Below are 24265 nucleotides of genomic sequence, written 5' to 3'. Positions count from 1 at the left end.
GTGGATGTCAACGCGAAGGTACGAGCCAAGGAATGGAGCATTTCTATCCTGCTTTCACCGGCTAACAATATCACAGTAGAACTCTGCTTGCACGTCTGACGTGTGTCAAGATGTCCGTCGCGAAGAATGCTTCGAGCAGGGTCTGCAGGAAGTGCTCAAATTAGGGCTGGCAGCCCATTTCGGCAAGGGAGCAGCCAACAACCACAAACCGACCCTAGCCCCAACGCCCAGAAACCCTTGATCCAGAAACCCTTGATCCTTCGAATCCTGGGGATTATGTCCAAATCAGGGTCCTTTGATTATGCCTAACAAATGTAGTCCTGGACCCTTGGAACACACTAATCCCATATTAAGGGGGCAGACACGGCGGGCAGTGCAGAAGATCGTCGTCGCACTAAGAAATGAAGCCCAGCGGATTCCTCCCAATCACCGTACATCCCCCAGTTTTGGGCCCATCCGGCCCCCAAAACCGCAGCACTTTTTCTGGCCAAAGAAGTGTTTCAAAAACAAGCACAGCCCAATCATGCGCCTGCGACTCATCCAGCAACAAAGACACATGTTGGCGGGCGGTATTCGTGCCGGGGACAAAGGACCGTTCGCCCGGGCCACAACAATGCTAAATACCCTGCAGACCCTGCACACCCCTGCTGGTTGTTGACTTACCCAGTATTACAACTCACCTTGTCATTGAGTATTAAATCGAAGCTACGATGATCGTCAAATCCTCGCTCACATCCCTGCTCTGCCTCCAGGGCGCCCTCGCGGCCACCGACTACCTCTCCCACGCCAAAGCGGCGGTGACGACCCTGCAGAAATGGTACAACCCGAGCACGGGGCTGTGGGACACGACCGGCTGGTGGAACAGCGCCAACTGCCTGACGGTGCTGGCGGACCTGACCGCGCTGAACGCGAGCCAGCTGGGCGCGAACGCCGCCGTCTTCGCCAACACCCTCACGCGGGCGCAGGGGTCAACCGCCGCGCGCGCCGTGAAGCGCGAGGCCCACGCCCGCGCCCACGCCAGCCGCAGCAACACCCACCGCCTCACGCGCCGCGCCTACCCCGGCTTCATCAACGACTACTACGACGACGAAGCCTGGTGGGCGCTGGCCTGGATCGCGGTGTACGACCTCACACAGGAGACGCGCTATCTGAGCACGGCGGCGAGCATCTTCGCCGACATGACGACGGGCTGGAACGCGACGTGCGGCGGCCTGTGGTGGGACAAATCGCACACGCAGAACGGGGCGATCGAGAACGAGCTGTTCCTCAGCGTGGCGTCGCACCTGGGGCGGCGGATGCCCGCGCAGGCGGGGTACTATAAGGAGTGGGCGGCGCAGAGCTGGGGCTGGTTCGCGCGCAGCGGGCTGATCAACGACCAGCACACGATCAACAACGGGCTGCATCTGGGCAGCTGCCGCAACGACGGCGGCACGGTGTGGACCTACAACCAGGGGGTGATTCTGGGGGCGCTCGTCGAGATGGCCCAGCTGTTCGGGGACGCGTCGTATGTCTCCACGGCGCAGCAGATCGCGGGCGCGGCGATGAGCGCGCTCGCCAACGCGGACGGCGTGCTGACCGAGCCGTGCGAGCCGAATTGCACCGGAGACGCGCCCCAGTTCAAGGGCGTGTTCATGCGCAATCTGGCGGCGCTGTACAAGGCGGCGCCCAGTGAGCAGATCCGCAGCTTCCTGCTGAAGAATGCGGATAGTATCTGGGAGAAGGACCGGGGCGATGGCGATGCGCTGGGGGGGACTTGGTCGGGCCCGTTTGCGGGCGCTGATGCCTCGACGCAGAGCTCCGCGTGTGATGCGCTCGTCGCCGCCGCTGCTGTTAGTCAATGATGATTATGGGTTTTTCGCTCAAGTTGATTTAATCTGTCTCTTGTTGTACTTGCTTCAATGTTCTTTAGTCGATTGGTTGTATATAAAGAAAGGGTTATGTGTGAGGAAGTGCCTGGCGCTCTTAGATAGAAATCTCACAATAACATCCGGCTACAGGAAGGTATACAATCTTGTTCATGATGTAGTCTTGCGAGATCCTTCACTCGAGACAACAGCAGATCTTATGCCCATATCATGCATCCACGCAAGCTGATTACTAATTATGCATCTCACAAGTCCCTCGTTCAGTTGACCAAGCACCGCACAGAACCTGGTTTATATACCGACTCAGAGGCTCCTAAGTGATCACTTTCAGCAGTAGATTAGCGATTGCAACCGTTGTATAATCAATTCAAGATGGTATCGAGCGTGTCAAGTCGTGGGGCCACCAAGCTACTGATGGACATGCATGCCCTGGGCCTTGGATCCGTCGCTCAAATTCCGCATCCATCAGCCCAATGGCAGCCCAAGCGCAAACCAAAGACTGAAGTCAATAACATGGGCAAATTGCATGAGTTCCGACCTCGAGTGATCTTCCGCAATACCCGCAGGATAGCCCCAGATTCTGTTCCAGCGGAGAAATGAAGAGTCGATGGAATCGCAAAAAAAGGGCAAGCTTTGCCACGCGATCCGCCGATAAGACCCATCACATCTTGCCGCAACTCCATTGGCCCATCCACCGCATCATGCCCGAACAATTGGTCCAGAAGACCCCAGCGCACGCAAGACCCACACTTCTGCAGACGATAAGAGATGCGATAGGTAGGTAGTGATAGTGTAATCCCCGGAGAAAAAAAGTTGGGTCAAATTTTCCACAAGAATTGGGGGATCCAACTTGGAACACCTGGTAGACAGATCTGGTGCCCACACGCAACAATCCAGCTCCAAAATGCCACTACTACAGCCCCCAGAGCAGCATATACCCTTAGAACCGGCAGCAGTGACCAAATCTGCTGTTGCAGAGACCACGTCAACGGCGTGGATCCACCCCCATCTCGAGCAAGGGGTCGACCCCTACAAGGGCCGGCAGCTGCGGGCGGCCCAGCCCATCCCGCGGGGCGAGGTGGTGCTGGTCGACATGCCCTACGCGGTGATCCCCGCGGTCGATGACCCCCGGACGAGCGAGGCGCTGCTGTGCAGTCACCCCCCGTGCAGTCGGCGGATGGCGTGCCGTGCGGAACGTCTCGCGTGTCCGCAGGGCTGTCTGGGGGATGTGATGTGGTGCAGTGCCGCCTGCCAGGCCACAGACCACGCCCGCCATGCGTTCGAGTGCACCTGGCTCAAGCGGTTCGCTCCCTCCATCCGCGAGAAGCGGGGCGAGTATGAGTTCGGGATGCTGTGGTTGATTGTGCGGATCCTTGCCGCGCGACACGTTGAATTGTCTGAGGAAAAGAAGTCGACGACGACGACGACGACAACGACGGATGAGCAGGTGGCTTCTGGCCCCGGGTTCGCCCAAGGCTGGCAGGCGATGCGGTCCTTTTGCGGCTCGGAGGACTCGTGGTCGCATGCGCAGGTGCGCGCGTGGACGGCGCTCGTCAAGAAGTACCTGCGCCATGGGCCGGTGCTACCGCACCACCTGCCGGACAGGGAGGTGCTCAAGCTCATCTGTCAGGAAGAGGCCAACTCGTTTGGCCTGTACCCGCGCGAGACGGGGCTGTACCCCGTGCCGCCGGATGCCCTCGACCGGGGCGAGCAGTTCGGCGCGGCGGTGTATCCTCGTGCGGCCATCGCGAACCACTCCTGCGGACCGAATGTGAGTTCTTCTGGATAGGAACACCTGCACAGCTGCTGATCTGACCGTAGATGACGCATAAACCCGACCAGCACGGTCGGATGATATTCACGGCGGCCAAGGACATCGCTGCTGGGGAAGAATGCTGTATCTCTTATTTCGACCTGACACAATTCACGGACCTCCAGACTCGACGAGAGCGTCTGCAGACGCTGTTTCGATTTGTGTGTCGGTGTTCAAGATGTGAGAGTGAGGAACCGCCGGTCGAGGAGGCGGAATGGGTGGCGATGCCATTCGGGGATGATGAATAGAGGGGTGTCGGAGAGCAGGCTGGTCCTGTTATCATGATGTTATAGCGATTTGTCACTAGAACTGCATTATATTCCATCAATTCAACTATACCGTCAACTGGAGGCGATAAGTGAAGTCATACCAAGACAGCATCTGCACGTCGACCACCGCATCCCTGCTCATAGGCCGAACCCCGCTATCGCACCCCACCATCGCGCTTACAGGGGGGGAAAGCAGATATAAATGTCCACAACGCAAGTCTCGTGTAAAATGTCACACAAATGCAGATCGCAATGCAAGACCAGTCCCGGATGGAATCGACAACGACAAAAATTCCCGATACAGTGGTCGAGGAGGCCCGCGTGCTGTCCGCGGGGTCGCAGCATCTGCACCGCAAGCTGCGGGGTAGAGAGGTGCAACTTCTCGCGGTGGGCGGCGCTATCGGGACCTGTAAGTCTCCGAATCAGTTGATGAGTTGTAGTGATACTTACGAGGATAGCCTTGTTTGTGCAGATGGGCGCTGTACTGCCGAAAGGGGGACCAGCAGGCCTGCTGCTGGGGTTTGCGGCATATGGCACAATTATTCTCGCTGTGAATCAATGTTTTGGTGAGGCACACGCTAGCAGAAAGCGGATTGTGACTAATTGCTTATTGCCAGCGGAAATGGTGTGTTATCTGCCCATACCGTCGCCGTTTGTTCAGCTGGCAGGTCACTGGGTCGACGATGCCCTAGGCTTTGCCATGGGGTGGAACTTCTTCCTCACGATGGGTGAGTATTTTGCAGATAGTGGATTCGGCGGCTGACAGTGACCTAGCTCTCGGGATTCCATACGAGATTGTCGCAATCAATGTACTTCTCACGTATTGGACGGATCGCATTCCTGTGGCGGCAGTCGTTGTCATAGTCATGGTGATATATGGGTACAGCATCCCCGTCTGTCTGATAGCGAGGGCTAACACTCGCAGCATCCTCAATGTTTTGACCGTCCGATACTTCGGAGTGGCTGAGTTCTATCTCTCCATCTGCAAGATTATCTTGATGATAGGGTTGATCTGCTACACCTTCGTAACCATGGTCGGAGGGAATCCTCATCACGATGCATACGGCTTCCGCTACTGGAAGGACCCAGTGAGCCCAACCCCAACAACACCCACCACCTACTAGTCACTCACACCATACCAGGGTGCCTTCGTCTCATACCTCGCCGCCGGAAACACCGGTCGCTTCTGCGGCGTCCTCGCATGCATGATCCAGGCGTCGTTCACGTAACCCTGCCCAGCCTGATCCTCGCTAGGACATTCTAACCGAGTCCCAGCATGGTCGGACCCGAATACATCTCAATGACCGCCGCAGAAGCTGAACGGCCACGGGTGGTGATGCATCGGGCTTTCGCCTCCTTCGTCTGGCGCCTGATGGTCTTCTTCATCGCCGGCGCCGTATGCATGGGGATCGTGCTGCCGTACAACGACCCGACCCTGGCCGCGACGATCGCAGGAACACGCAAGGGGAGCGGAACCGGCGCAGCGTGAGCCTCCCTCCCCTCTCCCTTCCCCCCATCACGCACCATCACTAACCCAGACCCCAAAAGATCCCCCTACGTGATCTCCATGAACAACCTCTCGATCCCCGTCCTCCCCCACATCGTGAACCTCCTCATCCTAACCTCCGTCCTCTCCGCCGGCAACAACCTCGTCTACTCGGCCTCGCGCACGCTGCACGGGCTGGCCCTGACCGGCAAAGCCCCCGCCATTCTGGGGCGATGCACGGCCCGCGGCCTCCCGATCTACGCGATAGCCCTAACCATGGCCTTCTGCTGCCTCGCCTTCCTCCAGGTGCAACACGCCTCCGCCACCGTCCTGAACTGGCTGGTCAGCGTCATCACCGCATCCTATCTCCTGAACTACCTGGGCACGTGTGTCACGTATCTGCATTTCTATGCTGCCTTGAAAGCGCAGGGCGTGGATCGGGCCACGCTCCCGTTCCGAGGGTATCTCCAGCCGTATGCGGGGTGGTTTGCTGTCTTCGGGACCGGGGTGATGGTGTTGGTGCTGGGGTGGGAGGTGTTTCTGGACGGGCGGTGGAGTACCGAGACTTTTGTGTTGGATTATGCGATGATTGCGGTGTTTGTGGGGTTGGGGGCTGGGTGGAAGGTGTTTAGACGGACGGGGTGGGTGCGGCCCGAGAGGGCGGATTTGGGGGTTGGCGGGTTACGGGCGGAGGTGGATGAGTATGAGCGGGTGGTTGGGGATGGACTCAACAAAAGGAAGTGGGGGTGGAAGTGGTGGATGGTCGATCGGTGGTTCGAGTAGATGGGTTGGCTGGTATGGAAATGATGCGTATGGTCGCGGGAAAAGGGGTGCGCAGGTGTGATCGAGAGGCATTGGAAAACATTGGTGAGCGCTGCCCACGGACTGAGTGGATCAGGGAGTACAGATTGGATCTCATAGGCATGTCAAACATAAGATCTTCATAACAATATGAATACGCCGATTATGCCAGAAGGATGGTTGAAGAGGGTGAGTATCTGGGTGTCACACTCTGCCCCTGGAGACGTGATTGTGCATGGTCATGCTGCCTGCTTACAGTACTCCTATGCGTGGATTGGAGTCAATTGGGTGGGTCCAGGTTGAAAAGCATGGAAGACATCAGGTGCTTTACTTTCTAGGCTAGAGTTGTAACCAACCCCTCTCGTCAGTTGACCATGGTGTGGCCCACCGTAACCACCCGGAGGTAGTGTTTTGGAGAAGCCCGACGCCGGGGTGCTGATATGGTGGGCTACTCGTGCCAATTTGCAATAACTCGAATTCTACTAGCAGTACTATATTAGCTTTTTAAGCCCGCTTGGCCTCAGCAAAATCATACAACTATAAGTTATATTAGGATTCTTAGGACTATTAGAGTCTTAGAATATTTTAAGCCGAAGGTATTGTTATGTTAGGGTTCTTTATTAGAAAATCTTATATATAATTTTTATATTAGGTCAGTTAGAGAAAAAGGCAGTCTGTTGAGCAGTAAGACTATAATATCATGAAAATATTATAGAATATAGGGCTATTACAAATTTGCACATGTAGCCTGCCGTAGCTGCGATACACTGCCGCTGGTCATCAATCCAAATCAAAGTGTAGTGGGTCCATAGTTTGAGGACTTCTGGAACCCACGGGATCACATCACAGATGCTTATGTGACTAGCCATTTTCGGATGTAGGGCTAGAAGATCCTGAAGCTGAATCCATAGAGCATCCCAGGGTCAGCTGACGTGCATGGACGTATCTATAAGACTTTAAATCTCTCTGCTGGCGCGCGGTTTCACTTGTCTCATGATTGTCATTATTCTGTACAGTAGCAGTGATGTCTACGACCTCCTCCAACCCGACAATGCTTCCCGCTATCCAACTCGGCGCAAATGGCCCGCTGGTGTCCGCGCAAGGTGAGCAGTTACCGGTAAACTCCTTAATCTGCATTCCCGCACAAGACTGAACGCATGATTGTAGGTCTTGGCCTCATGGGCCTTTCCATGTTCTACGGAGTCCCGATGCCCGATGAGGAACGGCTACGGTTTCTCGACGAGGCGCATGCTCAGGGGGTCACCTTCTGGGACACGGCGGACGTGTACGCCGACAATGAAGACATTCTCGCGCGGTAGGTACAGTACAGCCAGCGGTGTTGAACGAGGACCAAGAAAAGAGAAACCCCTCTCCGCCCCATCTTCCACAGAAACCCTGCTAACCACGTGAGCGACCCAAAGCTGGTTCCAACGAAGCGGCAGGCGGCAGGATATCTTCCTGGCCACCAAGTTCGGCATCCAACAGCGACCGGGACTCCCGTCCAGCATCCACAATGAGCCGGGGTACGTGCGCGAGGCGTGCCTGCGCAGCCGCGCCCGGCTGGGTCTCGCCGACGGCGATGCGATCGATCTCTACTACTGCCACCGCATCGACCCGGAGCAGCCGATTGAAGTGACGATGCGCGCGATGAAGCAGCTCGTCGACGACGGGCTGGTCAAGTACCTGGGGCTGAGCGAGTGCTCCGCGGCGACGCTGCGGCGCGCGCACCGCGTCCACCCCGTCGCCGCGGTGCAGGTGGAGGTCTCGCCCTTCGCGGTGGACGCCTTCCACAACGGCCTTCTGCACGCCTGCGAGGAGCTCGGGGTCGCGGTCGTGCCCTACTCGCCCTTCAGCCGCGGGTTCCTCACGGGGAAGATCCGCAGCCCCGACGATTTCGACGCGACCGACCGTCGCCGCATCCTGCCACGGTTCTCGGCGGAGAACTTCCCGAAGAACCTGGCGCTGGTCGACCGGCTGCAGGCGCTGGCGGCGCGGAAGAAGTGCACCGTCGGCCAGCTGAGCCTGGCGTGGCTTGGCGCTTCGGTGAAAATGGTCGTTCCCATCCCGGGGACGACGAGGATTCGGAACTTGGAAGAGAACGTGGGGAGCTTGGATGTTCAATTGAGCCCGAAGGACTTGGAAGAGATCAATGCGGTGATTCAGGCCGCTGAGGTGCAAGGCGACCGTCATCCGAGCAGTATGATGCCGTATCTTTACGTCGATACGGTCGCTCTAAGCGAGTAGCCGTTCAGCTCTGGAGGGAGGTTACGCCCCGTCAGGTGAATTGCTTCACCCTGTAAAAAGGACCTGGCATCGTCGATGACTTGAAATGGATTTCGCTTGTTGCTTGCTTCTTGCCTCCTTCGCAGTAGTATCTTGATTAGTAGAGGCCGTAGTTTGGGCCCCCTCTCCAAAAGTATGCCCCTTGACTGGTCGGCACCATGGATATCTCGAATACAATAGCCAGCTCAGATAGAGTAACTCTAGATATTTGACTTTGAGTCTGATTCAATTGTCCCTTCGTCTCTGAGGGAAGTCTTCAGCCCCACTGAGTTTTGCTTGCCAGTGAGTCACAGCGAAAACTACCGTGCTTGCTCGTCGTATTGATGGTGACGATGACGTGTTGCACGAGTACAGTACGTGTGCATACTAGAGGCGGAATGGGGATGACTTGCGCCTGAGACTCATTCAATCTTCTGCGTCGCTGCCGCCACAAGAACCGGACCTTTTTGGAATTGAAGTCGGATATAGGGGGTAACAACTGCCCTAACTCCATCCACCAGGGATTGGTATGAAACGAACAACGAGCCCGCTATCCATGAGGTGAATGATGTCAGCACCGCCTTGGAGCATGAGCGAGCGAGCGGGTCTGACTTCCCGCACGCTGACAGGCTAACCCATTGAGGGCGAAGACCCAGACAGCTTACCCAGTAGCTAAATGTACTTCGAGGACGTGGACAAACTCGGCAGTGAATTACAGAATCGGAACAATGATGCTGACAATAACGTAAACAATTCCGACTGAACCTTTTTCATTGCTTTCTACCATGGGTGATTGATTTTACCCCCCCCCCCCCCCCCCCCCCCCCCGCGCCTCATATAAAACGACCTAATGCTCCTCCCAGATCGAAGACCTCGACTTCAAATACAGTCTTTCATATCCCCCCTTTCCCTGAGTCACCTACATCTTCCTCAAAACACTTACGATGACGGACACCGCTCCCAAATTCGAAGGGTGGATGGGCCTGGACCCGAACGCCGCCCAAGGGCAACTGGTATGGCGGGAGTTCCAGCCAAAGCCCTGGGAGGAAACAGACGTCGACATCCGCGTCACTCACTGCGGCGTCTGCGCGTCCGACCTCTGTGTCTTGCGCAGCGGCTGGGTAGGTTTGTCCCCACCTGTCGGAATTAGACCCCGTCGTTGACTCCTTTTCTCTCAAACACATAGCGTCCGACCCCGTATCCGTGCTGCGTGGGCCACGAGATCGTGGGGATCGTCGTCCGCGTGGGAGCGCAAGTGCCGCCGGCGCAGGGGCTGGCGATTGGCGCGCGCGTGGGCGTGGGCCCCCAGAGCGACTCGTGCCGCGGGCGCGTGGGGGACGGCCACTGCGTCGAGTGCAGCACGGGGAATGAGAAGTACTGCACGCGGCTGTGGACGGGCACGTACGCGGGCCGCTACCTGGACGGCAGCCTCTCGTACGGGGGCTACGCGACCTTCCACCGCGTGCCGGCGCACTTCGCGATCCGGATCCCCGACGGCATTCCGTCCGCGGCGGCGGCGCCGATGCTGTGCGCGGGCGCGACGGTGTATGCGCCCCTCAAGCAGTACGGCTGCGGGCCCGGGCGCCGGGTCGGCGTCATCGGCGTCGGCGGGCTGGGCCATTTCGCCATCCTCTTTGCGCGGGCGCTCGGCGCCGACTGGGTCGCCGCCTTCTCCCGCCGGGCGACGAAGCGCGACGATGCCCGCGCCCTCGGGGCCGACGTCTACGTCGCCACGGCCGAGGAGCCCGACTGGTCGGCGGCGGCCCACCACGCCGGCTCCCTGGACCTCATCATCTCCACCGTCTCCTCCAACACGCTCCCCCTGGCGGATTACCTCAAGCTTTTGCGACCCAATGGTGCGTTCGTGCAGGTTGGTAACCCGGAGGACGGTCCGTTCACCATCGCCGCCGGGGCATTGATCGGGAGCGGGCTGCGACTCTGCGGGTCGAAGATCGGAAGCCCGGGCGAGATCCGCGAGATGCTTGCTTTGGCAGAGGCTAAAGGTGTACGGCCGTGGATCGAGGAACGGCCGATGAAGGAGGCTAACCAGGTGATTTTGGATATGGACCATGGACGGGCGCGATATCGTTATGTATTAGTAAACTGAACGCCACAGAGAGTGAAATGATTGTGTTTGTGTTGTGTCTCAATGCTAGACCACGGTAACCCATCTCAATACGCTGGTTGTGACGAGCTCTGACCGATGTGGGAAACGGCCATGAAACGCATCATTTGGCACTCGGCAAGATCAGCAAAAAGCAACGAAGAATGTCACCGGCTGCAGAGCCGCTTGTCCCCGCGTAGGGCCCTCCATGTATTGGTCGCCCGGAACAGGTCCGGGCAGTCCTTGACCGTCCATCCCCATTTGCGGACGAAGGCGTCCGACATCTCCCAATTGGCGATGTCCCACGGCGGGCCCCAGACGATCAGCGCCGGGTCCTCCTTCCCGGCGGTCCAGAAGCCCATGATGTCCACGCACAGTTCTTCGTCGTCGAACTGATCCCCGGCCACGATCAGCCGGTCGCGCATCCGGGGATGCGGGAAGAAGTCCAGCCAGGGGTGGTGTGGCACCGCCCGCTGGATGGCGGTCGGCTGGAGATGCTTGGGCAGGGCGCGGTCGAGGGCGGCGGCGCTCGGCTGCAGGGTGGCAAAGGCCGACGTGGCATCCGGGTGCATCCACCCCCTGATGTCCGTCATCCCGAGGGCGTTCAGGTTGGCGGCCAATGCACGGTAGACATTCAGTTTGACCAGAGTGAGCAGCTGGTCGACCTGGGGAGTCCCCTGCATGTAATGCCGGTACGCAGCCAGCTCGAATTGGCGGGCCCGTTCTCCGCCGTGGGGGGGCGCCAGGCGGCAAACAATGGCATCCCGCTGGAATTCCCTAGTTTGGTAGAGGGCATGATCGGAACTATGAGAGAAGGAGAGAGGAGGAGGAGGAGGGAGAGTACTGCTGGCCTGCATTGCGCCACCGTCCCCTGTGATGGGAGCGGGATGGTGACTGCTTAGCGAGCCGATGACTTTCCAACGCCGAGGTCGCGCGGATTCGCTCTTCTGCACACTCTGCCTCATGCCTAACAATAGTATGGTTAAGAAAACACGGACTGAAGCGAGCCACCGGGAGAGGGGGGGAGGGCCTACGATAGGTGCGTTGATTCACGCGATTCTGTATTTTACGTCTCTCAGCCCTCATATCTAGGTGGAGCAAGTCAACAGCGTTAGAGTCTGTCATTGTTAGTTTGGTTAGAGATTTTCCGCCCTTCTGCTTTTTTTTTTTTTTTTTTTTTATTGTTTCTTTTCTTTTTCGCGTTTTTCTTTTCTTTTCTTTTTTTTTTTCCCTCTTTATTTGGCGTTGCTTATTATTAGTAAGTGAGTTGTGAAACGCTGGTTTGTGGTGTATTGAAGATAGGAGATGGATGATGGGGGTTGACCTCAAGCAAGGAGGGGAAGGGAAAGGGAGAGGGAGAGGGAGAGGGGGAGGGAAGGGGGTTCAAGAGAAGAAGAGATGCTGGCCAGACGGAGGGGACGGGCAGAACTGCTGTCGATGATGCCTTGATGCGGGGGCAGTGGGGTAGTAAGGCAGTAAGGCAGTAAGGCAGCAATCCTTCCATGGTCCAGCTTCTGTTCTGCTTACGCCGCTAGCCCCATCGGGTTAACGGGGTTACGGCTAGAAGCCTCTCGACGCCTGAGGATTTGCCCCAATTTCTCCGCAGAGCAGCGTTGCACAGCACTTTCCCCCTACAGCAACCTAGAAACCCAATTACCCAATATAAAGCTACTTTCTGTCCATGCGGCGGTGAATCCTCAAAGTGTACCGAAGATACTGAAAAGTGTTCTTCTTTTGTTATGATCAAAACCAAGAGTCTCTCAACACAACACAACACTCCATGGGAAGTTATACATGTTTGTTACGGAGGCTGGTGGCAACTATCCACCACAGTGTTCAAATGGGTCCAGACGTACTTGGCTCAACTGCATTTTCTACTCAACTCAAATTCAATGTGGTGCGAGAGGGTTTACCAACCCTCTTATATCTAGCTATCATGTGAGATTCAAATTTAAACCTTTGTCCCTATTCCCGGCCTCCCGGCGGTCAACCTCGTCCGAGCAGCCCCGACCGTCGCTCCCCCCGAGAGCGTCAGAACGCCGCTATACACCCAGACCATATTCGCACCATGAGAACCCAGGATTGAGCCGGCGATGGGAGTCCCGATCAACAGCGCCACGCCCAGCAGCGTGAAACACATCCCCATCCGGGTCCCGGTCACTCCACGGTGAGGGGACAGCATGACAAGGATCGGGCCCATGAGCGAGACCAGGGACCCCGAGAAGAACCCATACAAGGCGCAGATGGCCAGCAGAGACCCCTGCGTCTGCACGGCGATGATGCACAGGACCAGAAGACCGGAACTCAACGCACAGAGAATCAAGATATTCAGCGACCCGATCCACTGGGACAGATATCCCGGGGCCAGACGTCCCAGGGTCGATGTGGCATTCATGATCGGCACCAGGTAGAACGCCAGGTGTTCCGAGGTGATATGGTACTGGATCGCCACGGATTGGATGTAGTAGAACGGGGTATAGAGACCCATGAAGCAGAGGAAGAGCCCGAGGACAAACAGAGTGTACGGGGCCTCGCGGAACGCGGGCCAGTCGATCAATTTCCGGCGACTGGCGGGCAGAACGCGGACCCGGAGCACAGCGCAGGAGATGCCCAGGCCGAAGAGGGCCACGAAGCCCGCAACGCGGATCGTCCAGCCAAATCCCAGTCGGCCCAGCAGCTCGCGGATCAGAATCGGATAGATCACGCCGCCGATGCTCGACCCGGAGGCGGCGATGCCAATGACTAGGGGCAGTTTGGTGGTAAAATAGGTCGAGAGAATCGCAATGCTGGGGACGAAGATCAGGCCGGCCCCAATGCCCACGCAGAATGACTGCGCGAGGAGAACCTGCCAGAAGCTGTGGCATAGACTAAGCATCATGTGGCCGAAGACGACGAGGAACGAGCCAATATACAGCAAGGGTATGACGAACCCAGCGTCGTAAATGGGTCCGGTCAAGACGCCAAGGAACATGATCAAGAAGGACTGCAGCGAGCCGATCCAGGAAATGGTCGACGAAGGAGTTCCCTGGAGCAACGTCTCTTCGTAGAACGTCTCGAAAACTCCATAGGAGTTGATCAGACCCCTGGCGATGGATCAGTCGTGCTTCCAACGATGGACCAAGCAGAAGTAGCACCTACCACGTATTGAAGAACAGAAAGAAAGACCCAACCACCTGGAGCCATGCCCGACAGCCACCATTGGGCGGGTCCTGGGTCCTGGGTTTTGGATCAGAGGCCATCGCAGATGATGGCTCGCTCGATGCACCCGAGCCTGGAGCAGCGATGGTAGTACTTTGGTTTGAAAGTGAGGAAGTCATGATCTATAGTCACACTCAGTCACAACCCTCAGGTCGCTGGTAAGGCGGGTAACTTGACTCCAAGGCGAATGTATCTGAAGTGTTTGATCCGAGGCACCGTACAGTACCTTAAATACTCCACCAAGGAAGGGGTTCTGGACAGGACTTTCTTCGGTCGTTTGCCTCCTACTGCAGACGGGTGAATAATGGAATCTCTCCCCTTCTGATCTTTTGTTGTTTTTTTCCTTCTTGACCCGATGGGAATCATGGATTGATTGACACCAGCTAGGGTTCGGGTCTGATCGCTTACGGGACTAGCCCAAAACGGCACTCAACGGCCCCGGCCGGGGATGAACCAAGTTCAGCATGAATGGCGGCAAATGGGCTAGAAAAGTTTGGAAAAGCTTACCACGCGTATCGGTGCTTGATCTGCTAACTCCTAATACCGGGCATGATTTCATAGGATGACAAGTGCTAAGAGATAGATTGACGATCGAAGCTGTTGGCCTCAGTTCGCTCGAGATTGCCGAACAAACCGTGGGTCAGTCAGTCTGCGTGATTCTCCGTCTCTCGACTTGACACAGCTCGTCAAGTAAAAAGATGAGAATGCAGACCAGCCCCTGGCTTTTGCTCCCCCATCCTCGTTCCCCGTCATTGCACACTCTGCTGTGAGCATACCTTGCAATCCCCAGGGTCTACCAAGGGTTATACCAAACTCGATGCACTATCCACACAAGAAGCCTAGGATGCTGTATGCCATCGGGTGTTTTCTCTTGCTAGGCACCAGCGATGACCGCAAAATTGCTGGAGATGTTGCACACGACTGGCCCGGGGATGGCACTCGTGAGAATCCACAGATCATATCGTGGCCCCCGACCGACCGATTGAATGCGCGGAACTTCGCCGCCCCCCGCAAGGCCATCATCATAGTTCTGTCAGGGCTCTCAACGCTCTCCGTTGCCTTTGCGTCCAGTGCCTACTCGGGAGACCTATCCTCCGTTTGCGAATACTTCAGCGTCTCCAACGAGGCTGCCACGCTGGGGCTGTCGTTGTATGTCCTCGGGTTCGCCATCGGACCATTGCTGTGGGCACCCTTGGGGGAAGCGTTTGGCAGGAGGGTCTTGTTCTTAACCACCTTCAGCCTCTTCACCGTCTTCAACGTCGCAGCAGCCGTCGCGCCGAACTTCGGCTCGTTGGTTGCATTCCGCTGTCTGGCCGGCATGTTCGGCAGCTCACCTCTCACCAACTCCGGCGGCATTGTAGCCGACCTCTACAGTCCGGAAACGAGAGGCCTGGCGGCGGTCTGCTACTCGGGGGCAACATTTCTCGGGCCGGTCCTGGGGCCGATCGTGGGCGGGTTCCTTGGCGAGACACGAGGGTGGAGGTCCATTGAGGGATTGCTCGCCATCTACGCCGGAGTGATGCTCGTGCTGGGGCTTCTGTTGGTGCCCGAGACCGTCGGGGATGTGGTGCTCCGGCGACGGGCTGCCGCGCTCACCAGACAGACAGGCAGATTCTACATCACGAGCGTCGACCACCGGAACCCTCCCGGATCGCTGGCGGAAAGATGTCGCATTTCCATGACCCGTCCTGCTCGACTCCTCGTCCGCGAGCCGATCGTCATGGTCCTTGCCGCCTACATGTCCTTTATCTACGGCACCACCTACCTGCTGCTCGCGGCCCTACCCATTGTCTTCCAGCGCGTCCGCGGATGGAGCCCGGGAGTGGGCGGCCTCGCATTTCTCCCCATTGCGATCGGCATGCTGTGCGCCACCGCGTTCATGGTCATCATCAATCGCCAGTACGCACGGCGGTGCCGAATGTCCGAGAGCGGCCGGTTGCCCCCCGAAGCGCGTCTGCCCTCCGGCAAGGTCGGGGCGGTGTTGCTGCCCGTGGGTCTCTTCCTGTTCGCCTGGACTAACGCTCCCTCGGTGCCCTGGGTGGTCTGTATGCTGGGCACCGCGTGTTTCGGATTCGGGAACATCTGCGTCTCGTTGGCGTTGGTCAACTACCTCGTCGACAGCTATGTGAGCTATGCAGCCTCGGCGCTGGCGGCGGCGACGGTCCTGCGCTCACTGTGCGGCGCCGCATTCCCCCTATTCACCACCGCTATGTACGACGGCATCGGCATCCACTGGGCAAGCAGTGTCCCGGCCTTCCTGTCGCTGGTCTGTCTTCCCGCGCCGTTCCTCTTGTCCACGTACGGCGGCCGCATCCGCCAACGTTCCAGGTTCGCCGTCGCGATCAACGACGGCAAAGTAGCCTAATGCCGGGCTGCCAGCAGCTAAGGCGTGTTCTCTGGTGCCTTCGATGAGGTTGTCCTAGTTAATTATGGGGAGAAAATTAGATATAACACGAGTTAACCAGTCATCCGCTCTCGGCTTAGAATGAATATCAAGCATAAACAAGCCCATTCAATGCCAACACCTCACGTTATCCTTTCCCAATGAAGCGTCAGCCCAGGCGGTCTAGCGGATTGAGCTCCTCGGTCTAGACTACCAGCTTGATATCCTTGCCATGACCAGAGATTTGAGATGGACGCTTTGGAGAAATTGGCCAGGGGGCCTGAGCTACAGGCTGACAGAACGCCCCAGTGATACTGAAGAGCGAAGTTGTAATCATGCCTCGACGCTACATACACTCTTCCTACTCCGTCTGCATACAGATACTACACAAGCAACGAAGGACAACCCCACCCTCACAACTCCCCCACCAGCATCGGCAAGACCACCCCCCTCGAAACCTTCCAAATATCACCACTAATATCCGCCGCCCACGCCGACCCGGTCCAAAACGTATTCATCTCGCCCTGCAGCGCATACAGCCCCTCATAGAACCCATTCTTGATGTCCTCCCCCGACACCTGCAGGTTATACGGCGCATGGGCCGCGAAGGCCACGAACGCCGGCTCGCTCGTCCCCGGGAACCGGTCCGGGTTCTCCCGGTGGATCCGCCGGATATCGTCCAGCATGTGGTGGCGGACGGCTGCCTCGCTGATCGGGAACGGGTCGGTGGTCTGCAGACTGCCGTAGGTGGCGAGCTTCAACCCGGGCAAGCGGGCGGGGATCAGGCTGTACGTGTCCGGCAGGTAGGGGAAGGAGTACATGGTGTGGTTGGGGGCGAGGTTGAGGATGCCCGCGGTGGGCGGGAGGCGCGTGCCGTTGACGAGGCCCACGTACAGGCCTGTGCTGATGTATCGGGTGAAGAGGGAGTGTTTGGTCGGGGTGAGGCGGAGCCAGGGGTAGAGGAGGGAGGGGTTGGGGGGGATGGCGATCAGGAGTTTCTTGGCGTGGATGAGGGTGAGCTTTCTATCGGTCGTGGGGGTTCGAACGAGGAGGGTGATTTGGTTCTTGTCGCTGGTATTGTGCGAAGTAGTCGTTGACCACGGAGGTGTTCTCGAAGAGTGCGACTCCATAGTCCATTGCAATGCCTGTCCCGGGATCCACGTAGGTCTCGACGTGGCCCCCGAGTCGGTGTTCCTTCTCGATCACGATGACGGACTTGCCTTGGTCTTGGAGGCTGATGGCGCAGTATGTGCCTCCTGCTCCTCCGCCGATGATGGCCACATCTCGTTCGATGATGTCAAGGTCTCCAGCAAGGGTGGGTGTGGTTGACTGAGCGATAGTCACCAAAAGCGAGGTCAGAAACAAACTGAGGATGGTGTGCATAGCTGGATTTGCTTTCCAGGCGATCTATATCAAGCGAGCTGACAGAGGGCGAAGATTCTCGGAAGAGAGAAGTAGGACATGTCAGAAGATAGTATATAGATGGGACTAGAGGGGCCATCTGTTGATGTACAGATCCCATCACCCACCCATGCATGGTCATACCTAGTCATTGACAGCTATTCTCAACAAGGTGTAATGATCGGAAGATAACTGACCAGCTATCTCTCATTATTATCGGTCCACGCATCACAAAAGTATGTCCGCATCATCAAACCCCATCTATCCTGGTCAACAAGTATCAACCTCAGACGATCGCTTGGTTGTCTGTCTATCAGGGCCCGGATGGAAGTCTCGAGTTACACGGGGAGGTGTAACCTTTATGCGAGTGTGGTCGTGGCTCACCAGGGACGTGCATGATAGCCCTAGAGAAGATAACCACATGCAGGACGCACGGCATATGCATTCTTCGAGATTGGGGAATTTATGGCTTGATATTCTCCGATCCATCCAGCCGAGCCTATAATAGCATCGAGGGTAACGGGATATCGTGATGCAGTTGGCAGCAATCGCAATGCCCCTGCATTCATGTTGTCTTCCAATCATTATGAGCAGATCGTACATCAGTCTTGGAACCACAGGCAATATGGTTAATCAAGAGAGCTATTCATTTAAATGCACAAACAATAACAATGAATCCATAGCCTATCCGGACAAAAGAAAGCGACCTCTATCCCCAACCCATCCCTTCATCATCACCCTCAACCCTCCTTCCCTTCAACCCTAGTACGTCTCAGCCCCACCCCTCATCCCTCAACCCAACCCTCCCCCACCGCCACCCCTCCAAAGCAACCCTACTGCTCCAACCCACACTTCTTCACACACTCCCCCACAACCAAGGCAGCCTCATCCGGCACCAACCCCCGAATCCTCCGTACCTCCTCCGCGCCCACGCCCCCCAAAGCCCTCCCCACCACCTCATCCGGCAACGCAAACAACCTCGCCGAGACCAACCCCACCGCAAACTCCTCGGAATTAAACGCCGCCGTGAAGTTCGCCGCCTCGCAGTCCGGGTTCACCTGCGTATGGAACGAGCCCGCCGGGTAGATCGTGACCGTGCCCGGGGTCAGCTCCGTGCTGACTACGCGCTGGTTGCCGGCGGCGTCGAGCACGCCCGTCTCGGGCACCATGTAGCTTTGGATGCGGCCTGAAGTTAAAGCGAAGAGTTCGGTGGCGCGGGGGTGCAGGTGGAGGAAGGACATTGTGCATGCTTTTTATGGTTAGTGTGTTGGTTGGTTTGATAATTGGGGTGGGAGTAGGCGTGGTTGGGTAATGTACCTGGTAGCTGGGAGATGCTGAAGGAGAGGCCGACGCCGACGAGAGCGGGCCAGTTCTGGCTGCTGGCTATCGGGAGGGCGGTTTCGTTGTTGGAGTTGGTGGCGCTGAAGTCGTAGATGAAGTCGGTGTCGTTGGGGAGGAGGGCGTAGCGCTCGGTTGCTCTTTGGCTTGGTCAGTCTTGGTCTGCTGGGGGGGATGGGTCAGGGTAAGGGGCAGGGGAAGTACGTGTTTGCTAGTTTTAGTTGAGCTGTTATAGGCAGGTCGGAGGTTGCGCGTGAGGCGAGCGACTGTGATGGCGCTGCTTGGCCTGAGATTGCGAGGGTGAGGGCCATCGCGAGGAGGGAGTGGAAGGTGGACGTGAGATACATGGTGAACGGGTTGGTATAGAAGTCAGATATGGTGTTCGACGCGGTAGTTTGTGTGCTGCTGATGCTAGGCTGATGATGTAGGGATGGGCGGGAGATTCGTTGCTTTATATGCTCTTGAGGCTCTGTTGTTTCTTATTCTATGGTACAATGTCGACATTCAATGGCCAAGATAGCCCAACTCACTGCGCATATACTCTCTTACTGTCAAAGAGCGTCAGTATACGCAAGCACAGCCACAGCCTCAAGCGGAGCGTATTAGTCATACGCCGCTCTCCCAGCCCTACCTCTCGCCAGCGCAATGCCTGCATCTCACTCACTTGGCAGGCAATCATGCTTGGCAATTCAACGATTCCTCGTTTGATGGATTCTGCAGATGGTTGTCTTGCTGACGAGACTAGGGTTACGGGGTCTCGATGGGTAGCGCATTGTGCTTACTATGCCAAGACATTCGGACGCTTTGAAACAGCCATGTACATGTATTTGGAATCCAAGCACCCAATTCTATCCTCTACATGTCGTAAGACTCACGAAGCACTAGGGCTCAGCTCCCGCTTGACCAAATACATACTCTCGGGCCACCACGTCTCCCCCGTCTCCGCCAAGCCCAGCGAATCCTGCGTCTTCAACACAGCCAACACCTGGCCCAGCTCCCACTGCCCGATCCCCCCAATCCACCACACCCCATCCAGCAACATGACCAGCACCAACCAGTGTGCAAAGATATCCATCGCCAGGACATGTGTTGCCGTCAGCGTCCCCACTTCGGCGGTGGCGGAGCCTTCCATCCCCATGGATGAGGAGTCAAGAACCGACTGCACGAGGCCGAGATACTCGGTCGGCGCTTTATTGAGGAACGACATGATGATCCGGCGGAGGATCTGCGGCGCCTCTATCGACGTTACGCTGATCATGTATTTCGCGACCCAGGGGGAGACGCGCGCGCGTTTGTGCAGGGCTAGGGCCCGGGTTTGGGGGCTTGTTGCGGGGGTTCGGCGTGGGGTGAGTGCTGCTACGGCGCAGTGCTCGAGGATCGAGACCGTTTCGATGGATGCGTGGAGTTGGGCCATGTTGCCGGATCGGTTCGAGACTTTCAGGAGAGTGACTGTGGTTTCTGCTCTCTTACGTAGACGTTCGAAGGCTTGGGTGTAGGTTGATGCCACAATGGGCAGGAAGAGACGCTTTGTGTGCTCGGAGGGGCCGTCTTGTGGAGACAGGACCCCCGGGGTGTTTAGGGCTGTGCTAGGGAGACTTGGCTCGGTATGCATGGCCGGACTAGCTCCGTCCGTCGCATTCACAATGTCATTCAGCACCGCGGTAGATGCCGTATGTGCTGCACGGGTAAACGAAATCCACTGCGAGTGCTGCGGCAGCAGCTCACCCGGCAGCCGCTGTCCCCGCTGCTTGGCCGTAGCGGCCAGGTGGACGCGGATGGAGTGGCTGGCCGAGGCGTAGAGCACCATCAGGGCCGCATTGGCGAGAACGTGGTCGTACATCTCCGGACTCTGCATGGACTCCTGGATGTGGCGGAGGGAGGCGCGGTGGTGGCGCTCGGCTAGTCCCAGCAACTCGCGGATCTGCAGGAGGCTCTGCGGCGTCGGGGCCTGCTTGGCTATGTCGTGGGACTGACATGCTGCTGCCAAGGCAAGTAACGAGGACATGACCGCCTTGCTTCTGAAAGCGAGATTTGGTACGCCGACGGAGAGTGCGTGGAGGTCGAGCTGATCGACCGGGATGATGTGGCTCGTGTGCGTGAGATAGTGGGCTAGGAGGCTCAGCTCGGTCGCATCGAGGAAATCGGGAGACTGCGGCCCCAGCTGGAAGGGGTCCAGTCTTGCCTCATCCGTACTAGAGCGTGATTGGGAGGCAGTTCGTCGATGATGATGGTGATGATGTGAGGGTGAGCCAGGAGACTCGGGCCCGGAGATTACATGCAAGTCGGAGAGGGGCGAATGGGCCGCTGACTCCGGCTCTTCTGACAAATTCCCATCGCTGAGAGGGAACGGATATCGGCAAGTATACGAGCGCTTGGTGCATCTGGAGCAACTGGGTCTTTTTTCGTCGCACTGGGGGGAGGGGGGGATTAACATCAGCACCGTGCGGGCAGAGCCGTAGGGTTCAGCCATGTGCTGTTCAATACCTACCTTCTTCCGCTGCTGTTTGCACCTGAGGCACCCATTCCGGGATTTCTCGTGCGTTCTTCGGAGTCTGTATCCGCTAACCTGCAATGATTGATTGGCCATGGTAAGTGGCATAATAGGAAAAGCGCTAGAGGATTGGGCTCAGTCGCAGGGCGAATGTGGATTGTCGGTGGGCGGGGGAGGGAGCGTATTAGTAAAGAAACCGGGGGCGAGGCTGAGTCGACTGGCTTCGGCGTCCGCCCCGCCAGCCAAGATGCGCCCAGCAGATTCAGCACATTCAGCACCTTCACCCTCGTGTTGCTCGTCAGCAAAAGGCTCTGCCTTAACTTAAAAGAAGGTTATTTCAAATACTTCGGTGGGGGTTTCCTCCTCCATTGTATGGATGAGTCAGCTGTTGGGCGCGATGGCCAGGCAACAATGCAAAATGCAATGCGCATACACGTTTCCACGGGCTTGGCGCTGCAAATCTGATCGGCCTGCCCACAAATCCCTGGTTACCATGGGATCAGATATATCAGAGCCTCAGGATCCATGATTTGGAATTGCAGTTCCACCACCCCGATCTGGCTGTAACAAAAGTGTGTGAACCAGGTGACCCTCCTCGGGATGATCGCATAGCAGGAGAAAGATATGAATAAGGCTATCAACCGATCAGGAATGGTGAGAGAACTTCAGTATCTACCAGAACGCGAACTCCGATGTAGTGGTTGATGTATGACCCCTTTGAGGGCTGAAAAGAAGCCTAGACTCACTCTATGGCGCAGCTCCACTTCCAAGCCCACTTACCTAGTTACATCCAAGGACAGGGCAAAAGGCTACTATACAACAAGTACTGTCATCTAAGATTTGACCAGTAAGGCTCACACACAACAATGAACGATCTAATCATATTTCAGTCTATCAGAATGTCTATAAACTAGTGAGGACTATCCTCATTCGAATCGAAATGCTCGCGGGCCCACGGGCTCCGCAACCGAATCGCCCTCCCTTTATAAAAGAAGATGAACGGAATCGGGACCAGCAAAATCGCAATGAATCCCAGCAGACTCGACGCCCACTCGTAATCCAACTTGTTGTACATCTGCGTCGCGAACAGCGGGAACCCGGCGCCCACAACGTTCCGCACCAGAATGACCCCCGCCAGCGCCGAGGCTGAGTACGTCTGGTAGCTGTCGACCACGTAGTTCAGAATACTCAAGATCACAATATACAGGCCCGCCCCGAAGAAGACCGAGGCGATGATGGGGACGATCCAGTGCACCGAGGCGTAGCTGGTCCAGCCGAACCAGAAGAGACTGATCGGGATCAGCAACGCGCCCAGGCGGGCCATCCACATGCGGGCTTCGGGGACACTGAGGCCGTCGTGCGCAGCGACGGCGCGGCGGTAGTAGCGTTCTTGCAGCGGGTGGGCGGCGAAGGCGAGGAAGGGGCCGATGGCGATGCCCAAGAAGCAGAGGCCTTGTTGACCGACGTTGAAGCCGTGGCCGTGGGGAGCACCAAACACGAGAGGAAAGGCTTCGTTGAAAAGGTAGACGAGGCCGTAGAGGAAGCCATTAAAGATGGCCGAGAAGAGCGTGATGGGCTCGGTGAACAGAAAGCGGACGGGCCGCGTCAAGGTGATGGCGAGCAACTGGTGCAGCCCCTTGCGGTTGTCGCCATGGATGTCGTCCAGCGACTCCGCCGACCGTAGTCCTTCCTTCTCCATCTGGCGACGGATCTTGGCCGTCTTTCGCTGCAGGCGGATGGAGTGGCGGGTCTCGGGAATCGTGAAAACTAGCACGATCCAGAAGCCACCGCTGATGGCCATCATAATCCAGAAGATCCACCGCCAGCCCAGGTCGAGGCCGATGTACCCGCTCATGACGAGCGCCAGGGGAGGACCCGCGGTGCTGCTGAGGCCGTACACCGCCATAGGCCAACCACTGTGGTCTCGCTCCCACAGATCACTGATAGTACCTCCGGTGTTGGTCAAGGGGGCACCACCAGCCAAGCCGGCGATCAGACGACACACGAGAATGGTACCAATGTTGGGGGCCAGTGCCAAGGGCAACTGAAAGATACACAAGATGAACCAGGAGACGATGTAGATCGGCTGGCGGCCGAAGTACTCCGACAAGGGGGCGAGTAGGACAGGGCCAACGGCGTAGCCCAGAACGTAGAGGGACAAGCACAAGGTGGTGACTTCACTCGAAACGTGGAAGTGATCGGCAATTTGCGTGGCGCCAGAGGAAAAAGAACCACAACACCAGGTGGTAATGACATTGAGCATGCTCACGAATACGGTGATGTACCACTTGCGCCAGAAGCCCCAGCAGCGCGGATTGTCGGGGTCATGGTGGTCAAAGGTGATGCGCAGCGGCAGGGCAACGTTCGGTTGTTGGCGGGCGCGGATAATTGCCTCCTCAGCCGTCACCACAACGGGCAGCGACTCATGCTGCTCCGTCTTCTCCAATTCCTTGTGGTTCAAAGGGGCAGCCATCATGGGCAGGAAGAACCAGAGAGGAGATGGCAGAAGCACAGAAAATCCAGGAACCGGTGGGTTTATGTTTGGGAGGGGAGAGTCTTTAAAAGTAACAGAACCAAGTCATTTTTGGGGCCGCCGGTGACGTTTCTGCTAGCATTGCTGCTGGTCTGGTTTGAATTTCTCCGGTGAACAGATGACCGAATGGCCAGGCCAATAGGTGGGCGGGGTGGGTCCACGAAAGTTCTCCAGAGAGAATGGATGCACAGATGCATGGATGGATATGGAGAATCTCCATGCTCTAATCTTCAATGGTCAGTCGGCAGACATTCTGCTGACTGGGGGGAGAGGGTTCCGTGGGGATTGGAAAGTTGGCCGCAGACGGAAAACAAGCCTCGG

The 24265-nt window shown here is 57.2% G+C and overlaps 12 protein-coding genes across 12 annotated transcripts; 6 read left to right on the top strand and 6 right to left on the bottom strand.

Moving 5' to 3' along the window:
* Positions 1-547: 547 nt before the first annotated feature.
* On the top strand, positions 548-1841 carry BO72DRAFT_482794 (Six-hairpin glycosidase; the record flags this gene model as incomplete). The annotated part of the gene is made up of 1 exon (XM_040947752.1): positions 548-1841. The coding sequence occupies exon 1, from the start codon at positions 711-713 to the stop codon at positions 1839-1841; it is 1131 nt and encodes a 376-aa protein (XP_040806185.1). The 5' UTR covers positions 548-710.
* A 928-nt stretch (positions 1842-2769) lies between these two features.
* On the top strand, positions 2770-4000 carry BO72DRAFT_420145 (SET domain-containing protein; the record flags this gene model as incomplete). The annotated part of the gene is made up of 2 exons (XM_040942695.1): positions 2770-3636; positions 3687-4000. 2 exons carry the CDS (start codon positions 2770-2772, stop codon positions 3924-3926), a joined length of 1107 nt encoding a protein of 368 aa, XP_040806184.1. The 3' UTR covers positions 3927-4000.
* Positions 4001-4188: 188 nt separating this feature from the next.
* BO72DRAFT_420142 (uncharacterized protein) lies at positions 4189-6406 on the top strand. Its single transcript, XM_040942694.1, has 8 exons — positions 4189-4356; positions 4406-4513; positions 4565-4675; positions 4722-4827; positions 4873-5035; positions 5090-5172; positions 5223-5432; positions 5496-6406. The coding sequence occupies exons 1-8, from the start codon at positions 4200-4202 to the stop codon at positions 6214-6216; spliced, it is 1659 nt and encodes a 552-aa protein (XP_040806183.1). The 5' UTR covers positions 4189-4199; the 3' UTR covers positions 6217-6406.
* Positions 6407-7285: 879 nt separating this feature from the next.
* On the top strand, positions 7286-8478 carry BO72DRAFT_367602 (aldo-keto reductase; the record flags this gene model as incomplete). The annotated part of the gene is made up of 3 exons (XM_040940846.1): positions 7286-7337; positions 7402-7549; positions 7656-8478. The coding sequence occupies 3 exons, from the start codon at positions 7286-7288 to the stop codon at positions 8476-8478; spliced, it is 1023 nt and encodes a 340-aa protein (XP_040806182.1).
* A 962-nt stretch (positions 8479-9440) lies between these two features.
* Positions 9441-10603, top strand: BO72DRAFT_524005 (NAD(P)-dependent alcohol dehydrogenase; the record flags this gene model as incomplete). Its single annotated transcript, XM_040949829.1, has 2 exons — positions 9441-9617; positions 9683-10603. 2 exons carry the CDS (start codon positions 9441-9443, stop codon positions 10601-10603), a joined length of 1098 nt encoding a protein of 365 aa, XP_040806181.1.
* A 164-nt stretch (positions 10604-10767) lies between these two features.
* Positions 10768-11686, bottom strand: BO72DRAFT_465007 (uncharacterized protein; the record flags this gene model as incomplete). The annotated part of the gene is made up of 2 exons (XM_040946675.1): positions 10768-11471; positions 11635-11686. 2 exons carry the CDS (start codon positions 11684-11686, stop codon positions 10768-10770), a joined length of 756 nt encoding a protein of 251 aa, XP_040806180.1.
* Positions 11687-12267: 581 nt separating this feature from the next.
* BO72DRAFT_474326 (major facilitator superfamily protein) lies at positions 12268-13839 on the bottom strand (the record flags this gene model as incomplete). Its single annotated transcript, XM_040947257.1, has 3 exons — positions 12268-12527; positions 12592-13683; positions 13739-13839. The coding sequence occupies 3 exons, from the start codon at positions 13837-13839 to the stop codon at positions 12479-12481; spliced, it is 1242 nt and encodes a 413-aa protein (XP_040806179.1). The 3' UTR covers positions 12268-12478.
* Positions 13840-14642: 803 nt separating this feature from the next.
* Positions 14643-16163, top strand: BO72DRAFT_491791 (MFS transporter; the record flags this gene model as incomplete). Its single annotated transcript, XM_040948223.1, has 1 exon — positions 14643-16163. The coding sequence occupies one exon, from the start codon at positions 14643-14645 to the stop codon at positions 16161-16163; it is 1521 nt and encodes a 506-aa protein (XP_040806178.1).
* Positions 16164-16594: 431 nt separating this feature from the next.
* On the bottom strand, positions 16595-17599 carry BO72DRAFT_524002 (NAD(P)-binding protein; the record flags this gene model as incomplete). The annotated part of the gene is made up of 2 exons (XM_040949828.1): positions 17280-17599; positions 16595-17179 (listed from the first exon to the last, which is right to left on the bottom strand). Exons 1-2 carry the CDS (start codon positions 17562-17564, stop codon positions 16595-16597), a joined length of 870 nt encoding a protein of 289 aa, XP_040806177.1. The 5' UTR covers positions 17565-17599.
* An 816-nt stretch (positions 17600-18415) lies between these two features.
* BO72DRAFT_511696 (germin family protein) lies at positions 18416-19326 on the bottom strand (the record flags this gene model as incomplete). Its single annotated transcript, XM_040949421.1, has 3 exons — positions 19125-19326; positions 18900-19060; positions 18416-18831 (listed from the first exon to the last, which is right to left on the bottom strand). The coding sequence occupies exons 1-3, from the start codon at positions 19265-19267 to the stop codon at positions 18416-18418; spliced, it is 720 nt and encodes a 239-aa protein (XP_040806176.1). The 5' UTR covers positions 19268-19326.
* A 430-nt stretch (positions 19327-19756) lies between these two features.
* Positions 19757-21707, bottom strand: BO72DRAFT_444113 (Zn(II)2Cys6 transcription factor). Its single transcript, XM_040943736.1, has one exon. The coding sequence runs from the start codon at positions 21505-21507 to the stop codon at positions 19792-19794; it is 1716 nt and encodes a 571-aa protein (XP_040806175.1). The 5' UTR covers positions 21508-21707; the 3' UTR covers positions 19757-19791.
* Positions 21708-22321: 614 nt separating this feature from the next.
* Positions 22322-24005, bottom strand: BO72DRAFT_511694 (MFS transporter; the record flags this gene model as incomplete). The annotated part of the gene is made up of 1 exon (XM_040949420.1): positions 22322-24005. Exon 1 carries the CDS (start codon positions 23885-23887, stop codon positions 22322-22324), a length of 1566 nt encoding a protein of 521 aa, XP_040806174.1. The 5' UTR covers positions 23888-24005.
* Between the last annotated feature and the right edge of the window lie 260 nt (positions 24006-24265).

Source organism: Aspergillus fijiensis (genome assembly GCF_003184825.1).
Source record: "Aspergillus fijiensis CBS 313.89 unplaced genomic scaffold BO72scaffold_3, whole genome shotgun sequence".
Classification (NCBI taxonomy): domain Eukaryota; kingdom Fungi; phylum Ascomycota; class Eurotiomycetes; order Eurotiales; family Aspergillaceae; genus Aspergillus; species Aspergillus fijiensis.
The sequence above is the reverse complement of the archived record's forward strand: the minus strand, read 5'-3'. Positions and strand labels throughout refer to the sequence as shown.

Coding starts and splice junctions, on each gene's coding strand:
- BO72DRAFT_420142 (XM_040942694.1), top strand. CDS start 4,200: ATGCAAGACCAGTCCCGGATGGAATCGACAACGACAAAAATTCCCGAT. Junction 4,357..4,405: donor GGGCGGCGCTATCGGGACCT/GTAAGTCTCCGA, acceptor TTACGAGGATAG/CCTTGTTTGTGCAGATGGGC. Junction 5,173..5,222: donor ATGATCCAGGCGTCGTTCAC/GTAACCCTGCCC, acceptor ACCGAGTCCCAG/CATGGTCGGACCCGAATACA.
- BO72DRAFT_444113 (XM_040943736.1), bottom strand. CDS start 21,507: ATGGCCAATCAATCATTGCAGGTTAGCGGATACAGACTCCGAAGAACG.